This window comes from Gnatocerus cornutus, chromosome 8 (assembly GCF_029298725.1).
Source record: "Gnatocerus cornutus isolate USDA-ARS CGAHR chromosome 8, icGnaCorn1.1, whole genome shotgun sequence".
In the NCBI taxonomy this organism is placed as follows: Eukaryota; Metazoa; Arthropoda; class Insecta; order Coleoptera; family Tenebrionidae; genus Gnatocerus; species Gnatocerus cornutus.
Genome location: NC_142240.1, coordinates 8,897,266 through 8,903,598, shown reverse-complemented (window position 1 = coordinate 8,903,598; position 6,333 = coordinate 8,897,266). Strand labels below are relative to the sequence as shown.

Below are 6,333 nucleotides of genomic sequence, written 5' to 3'. Positions count from 1 at the left end.
TTGCTTCCTTTGCTTCGGAAAATTCTTTCGAGTGCTGCATTTTTCATAAAACTGTCAATAGCTTATTTTGTTTTTCATCGACCGCCTAGATGACTTGAGCTGATATGAAAAATAATTGCGGCAATATTTTTCTTGGCAGGTTCATCGGAAATTTGCCAATTTCTTGTGCAATGGTACGAATTTCAAATCAAATTTTAATTTGTTCAATTTAAATGATACAGCGCCATCTTTCCGTTGTTACCGGAAACTATCATTCTAGAAATTTCTAATGTCATTAGTGTTTAGTGTCAACTGTCATTAATCTGTCACTTGTCAGTGAACGCTAGTCAGTTTGTTTATTGTGGTTTTCTCAAAAATCTGCAAAATGTCGTATATGTTAGCTCATTTACACAACGGCTGGCAAGTAGACCAGGCCATTTTATCAGAGGAAGACCGTGTTGTGGTACGTATCTAACCTCACTTCCGATGGTCTACCTTATGTCAGGTTCTAGGTGATTCGTTTTGGTCACGATTGGGACCCCTCTTGCATGAAAATGGACGAAGTGATGTATAGCATAGCCGAGAAAGTTAAGAATTTTGCTGTTATATACTTGGTGGACATTACAGAGGTTCCTGATTTTAATAAAATGTATAAGACTTTTGTTTTTTGCAAGTTCTAATGCTTTTGTTGTAGGTACGAATTGTACGACCCCTGCACTGTGATGTTTTTCTTCAGGAATAAACACATAATGATTGATTTGGGTACTGGTAATAACAATAAAATAAATTGGCCATTAGAAGACAAGCAAGAAATGATTGATATTATTGAGACTGTTTATAGAGGAGCGCGGAAAGGAAGGGGTCTAGTGGTGTCTCCTAAAGACTATTCCACGAAATACAGGTATTAATTTGAGACTCGTATTTATTTTGTGTAATTTTGTATAATAAAAACAAGTTTAAAATAAATGGCTCTTCTTGTAGTTGAAGCAAAAATTGTCTTAAAATAGATTATAATTTATTACTGTTATATACAATCACTCTATTCTAGGTAATAATTTACAGATACCTAAACTAAATGATCATATGTACCCACTGGAAGTGTTCTGATTTAATCAAATGTATATACATGAATGTAGTAATGAGTAGGCCTAACATCTATTACGTTACTTAACACCTCTAAGAACGTTACAACCAAACTGAAAAAAAAATGCGATAATATCATAAATTATAATCTTTCCCATCAGTTTGTACAATACTGTAAGGCAAATCTATGCCAGTCAACAAAAACTTAGTGTACTTCAGTAATGAGCAATAGCTCTCGTATATATTTTCAAAAAATAACAACAAAATTTAACACTTTTGACACTGATCAATGTGGCACGACTTCCACGTAATTAGCAGGATATAAACCGACCCTTCCGTCTTTGCGACCTTTACACCAGCCTTGCTCATCTTCATCTTCTAATTTCTCGAAGACGTCGCCTAAAACATGAATTAGAAAACTCCGCCAACGACCTAGGACTTCTTGTACCTGTTTTAAAACTGAGCTCGTCATTTTCCGCACCTTCGTAATCGTACAACGCTTTGACGGGGACTCCCGGTTCGCCGTTGTCCACAAGAGCGTCACTTTCGTCCCATTCTTCTTCATCAAACGGATTGGATTCTCCTTTCGTGCTGGATCCGTTCCTGAAAACCCTCATTACCGATAGTTTTAACGAATTGGAATGTTACGTTATAGTAGAAGCTCTATTCGCAGGACTTTCAACTTTTTCCACAGGTTTCACCTCCTTTTTCTGGACAGGAGGAGTGTTGTTTACTTTGACCGCGGTCACCGTGGGCTTTGCCTTCAACGACTTGCTGTTGGCGGAGTATTCCTAATAAAGTATTAAATTAATTGATTGTCTTGTAGTGTTGTGGTCATGCTTTGAAAACAAAAAGAAAAAAGCCTACATGCAAGTCTTCTCCCACAGGCCTCTGGTTAATGAGCGTGATGCCTGATGTCGCGGAATCCTTCGATTTTCCTTTGTGTATATCTCTGAATTCCTCCGTGTAATCCTATTCAAAAAAAAAAACGCAAAAAAATAAAAACAGCTCATGCAAAAACACCGCGTCTTAACACACCTCGAATTGCGGCCAGTTCATCGCCATATTCACCCCGTGATTGTTGGACCACCATTTTAAGTCTTTTTCGTAATCCGCATTGTTGATGGTGTGGTAGAGTTCCTCATAGATTTGTTGCAACCTGCCATCAAAAAACAACGCTTGCATTTACGTAATGTTTGCTTAGTTTATCAGCTACGTTATCATTTCTTATTTTTATATTACGACACGTTGGAACTTACGTCGGGTCTTGCGAAACATTCAGGTATTTGTGGATATCGAAAAGGGACCCTTTGATGAAATTCAGCCTTTGTGCCTCCATCTCTTGGCATTTGTCAAACACCACCGTCATATCTTCCATGTATTTGGGATTGTACTGGTTGATTTCTTGGAGAGCTGCTTCGTATTTCTCTTTACATTTTTGGACTTCTTCTTTTGATTTCTGGACGCGGTCTTGCATTTTCTTTACCTATGATGGAACGAAAGAATGTCATTAGCGGAGAAAATGCGGAAAGATAGTAACTCTACACAAATTACATGCTTGAACTTCGATCAGGTAATACGTTTCGCCAAGGAAGAGTCTTTCATGCACTTAAAATGATAATTATTACTCTCAAAAGCAAAAACAATCAACTAATTCATTCATTAAATTGACGTAAACAACAATGAGTGAAAGTGTGGAGATATCAGTAAAAAATGTCGGCAGTAAACTACATATTTTATTATTTCGTAATCAATAGTGGTATTTATGGAATCTTTCTTTTATTATATTTATGAAGATAATTACTTTATTACAATTTAAACTATGTTGGCAGCTCCACCTGCTTCTCGAAATTCTTTTTGGAATCCTAAAAATGATTGATGTCACTGTCGATATGAAATGACATAATCCAAAGATTAAAGTACAGCAAACCATCAAGTGAGGAAAAATGGATATCCAATCTTGAACAAACAGAAATTTCTCAGAAGTGAAAAAGGCGGTAGTGACTTAATAAGTGTCGTAATCTCCACATTTTGATGTGAGATTTTAGAAAAATTATCTACTCTTGTTATCTTGTTATCGGTTAATAAGTCATTACAAATTTCATTTCAAATCTGCCTTAATAAGGATGTGATAAAAAATCAAAGTTTGATATTGCATAACAATCCTTTGCTCATTTACCATATGAATGAAATTCTCACACTTCTTCTGCTTTGAAATGTGTTACTTTTAATAGGTTATTTTTTTCTTTTTTTATTGCTTTGGTTGCGAGTTATGGTAGTAAACTTCCTTTACGAAACGCAACAATTAAAACAGTCGTTATTATCAATCATAGCGCCGAATGACCCTCACAGTTTTACGCAAGCTAACTAAAATGTCAAATAAAAACTCAATAAAATGGAAGCATTTGCCACTAAACGACGACAAAATTAAGATTTTTCACTCACCATACTCTGTTGCTTTGTTAAAATACAATAAATATTAAGCACTCACACGAAGAAAACTATTTACCTGATCAGCCGAGAAGGAGCTATCACCAGCGGCATTCCTCTCTTGATTGGCCGCCGACTTTTCAGTCTTACAAGCCGTGTGATAATCACTCTTGGCCTTTTCTACCTTCTGCAATAACTTCGCCCATGGCTTTTGTGCCTTCTTGAAAGCGTCGTCCATATCTTTCTTCTCCTTGATATTCATCATCGACTACCACAGAATTCATTACACCCCCTCGTCATCCACAATCTAATTACTCACTTTATGGTACGCATCCTTCTGCCACGTCTTGATCTTGTTTATCACCTCGTTCATTAAACTGTCTCTAATCTTCGAATGTAAATCGCACCTCCGATCCGCCTCCACTAACACCCCTTTCCACGCCGCTTCCGTAGTACCATACTCTGGTCCTTTTTCGATGGAATCGTTCCATTTCTTTGACCACGTCTTGAGACTCTTCGCGTATGCTTTCTCGATTTCTGCACGTTCGTTGACTAAGGTCATAAGTTCGGTACACAGTTTATAACCATCTTCGATACGTTTCGTGGTTTTCTTGTAATTTCCCGGCTCCCAGAAGGAGTCGCTCGTCGCGATCAACATGTTGTCATCGCTGTGATGGGACATGGTTCGTAGTCCGCACCTGCGGAAATATCGGATTGTTTAGAGTGGGAACCATTAGTCATAGGATGCGTAAACTTGTTTACCTTCGGAAAAATATTTTATTTACATGAAAAGACGCCGATTTTCGATGCCTTCATTTTCGCGAAGCGCAACCACCGTTACAAGTGTGCACTGTGCGACTGAGAAAATTAATTTCGTATGGAAATTCATTCATACTTCTTCTTGTTGAACTTGAAAGTCTAATGATTAAAGCGCAGTCCATTCACAGTTTTTACGACATTAATTTCCACAATCAAACAAGTTTATTTATGATATTTTTGTTTTTCATTCTGATTGGAAAAAACTGATTAATGGGAATAGAATGTGAATAAAATATGTACGAGTGGAAATGAAAACCACTTTTGTGAGTGTTTTCTATGACTTTCGCTTAAATTATTGATGTTGTCCACGTTACCGCTTATAAATAACGTTGCACACTTTATTAGCGCTTCGTGGAAAATTCAATAAATTACACCTCGTCGAATTTCTCAATCGATATCAGATTGCTATTTGTAGACCAAAAAGAAATCTGGTCATTTAGAAATTCAGATTTGGAGAATATGATAGTTACAACGGAAAATTTCTAAATTGAAACCGATTTTTTACCATTAAAAAGACGATGGATAAATGACAGCAACCATTAAGCATTTATTTGATTGTGGGTCAATAATGTTGACGATAAGCGACACGCGAGTTCGAACGCAATCTACAAAAATAACGTTTTAAAAATTTAGAAAAACAGGGCCTTGATTTTTTCACCTATTGGTAGCACTGCTGAAGATAGTCCACCAACATTCACCTGCTTAGACGCATGAAAGTCATAAAATGCACTAATTTGTAACATTTCACTTTCAAGTGTTCTTCACACTTCTTAACAAATCCCAGGAATTTTTAAGAAACAGTTTAAAAAAAAATTTGGAAAAGCGACACTAATTGGAAGTTTTATTAAAAAAATTACCTAGATATTGAAACAATTCGTGTGGAATGTTTAGTCAACGAATTAGTAACTGCGATAACTAATAACTAATTAACTCCACAAAATGTGAATTTTATTTAAATATGTACCGAGTGATCCACATTTTAATTCAACTTGTCGCAGTGATTTAAAATCTGAGCCGCGACATTTGAAAGAAAAAGCGGAAAATTCGTCAAGGTTACTTCAAGAAAACTGTTTAATTAGGTAGATAGGCGACACAACAGTTAAAGTACAGATTAAATCGCCGTATCTATAGAATCTGCAACACCTGGGACGACCGATCGTTTATCTTGTATTAATCGTAAAAAACTCGGAGTTTAATTGCTAGAAACGCCACAGATCTGCGAGAAATTTCCAAGCCTTTTTGCATGCGTTGATAATCATTGCAATTATTTGAAAATCAATAATAATTTGTTGAGTTTTTGACAGTGAGCGCGGGGAGTTGCACTATTTTGTCTGACTACGCAAAAAAACTGTCCGCAAAAGGAAAAGCATGCAACTCGTTGAATAATAAAAGCGGTGACGTAATTTTGCTTTTATTAAAAAAAATAACAAATTCATAGTTATTTGCGTGATCGTTGCGCATGTTCAATTGTTGAATTCGCAGCGAAATTCATCGTGGAGCTAGGAAGTAACTTTTGTGCTAGTTTAACCATTTAAATTTATTATTTATTTACTGGAGTATTTTTAGAATCATCAGCGGATGAGATTTCTATAAAAAAATGTCTAAATCTATAATGAAAAGTGCTCGTTGAACTCCTCAAGGCCATTTATCGGTATTTGAACCTATTGATGGAATTAAAAAAAGGCCATTTTTGTGTTTTCTAATCAGATAATGCCTTGTTAACCCGTTTGCGCACTGGACACGACCCACATTCCATCTTATTTCCGAATAATCCAATTAGTGTCCACGTTCACATGCGTATCAAAAGTCCCGTTACCACCAACCACATCCATAAAAAGCAAAATTTTTATTCATCAATACCGCACACACTTCTCGCTCCAGATATTTCCAATTGAATCTAATTACGACTATCAAAAAACAACAAGAGAATCTCATCGTTCCCACCTGATTCTAAAACAGCAATCCATGCTTTTGGACCTAAAAGATTTCGCACGTGATAACAGCTATTGTTTATGCAGCGTC

General features: G+C 36.2%; 2 protein-coding genes across 5 annotated transcripts; one reads left to right on the top strand and one right to left on the bottom strand.

Moving 5' to 3' along the window:
- Window positions 1-258: 258 nt before the first annotated feature.
- Window positions 259-945, top strand: Dim1 (thioredoxin-like protein Dim1). The gene is made up of 3 exons (XM_088042841.1): window positions 259-442; window positions 492-628; window positions 674-945. Exons 1-3 carry the CDS (start codon window positions 365-367, stop codon window positions 885-887), a joined length of 429 nt encoding a protein of 142 aa, XP_087898967.1. The 5' UTR covers window positions 259-364; the 3' UTR covers window positions 888-945.
- Window positions 884-6,293, bottom strand: Synd (protein kinase C and casein kinase substrate in neurons protein Synd). 4 transcript variants are annotated; one of them, XM_088042837.1, is made up of 10 exons: window positions 6,256-6,293; window positions 3,812-4,190; window positions 3,572-3,760; window positions 3,508-3,519; window positions 2,322-2,548; window positions 2,101-2,221; window positions 1,930-2,034; window positions 1,711-1,853; window positions 1,511-1,665; window positions 884-1,461 (listed from the first exon to the last, which is right to left on the bottom strand). In XM_088042837.1, exons 1-10 carry the CDS (start codon window positions 6,276-6,278, stop codon window positions 1,349-1,351), a joined length of 1,467 nt encoding a protein of 488 aa, XP_087898963.1. In that variant the 5' UTR covers window positions 6,279-6,293; the 3' UTR covers window positions 884-1,348. The 4 variants fall into 4 exon arrangements, with proteins under 4 accessions (XP_087898963.1, XP_087898965.1, XP_087898966.1 ...); XM_088042839.1 differs by lacking the exon at window positions 3,508-3,519; XM_088042840.1 differs by lacking the exons at window positions 1,930-2,034; window positions 6,256-6,293.
- Between the last annotated feature and the right edge of the window lie 40 nt (window positions 6,294-6,333).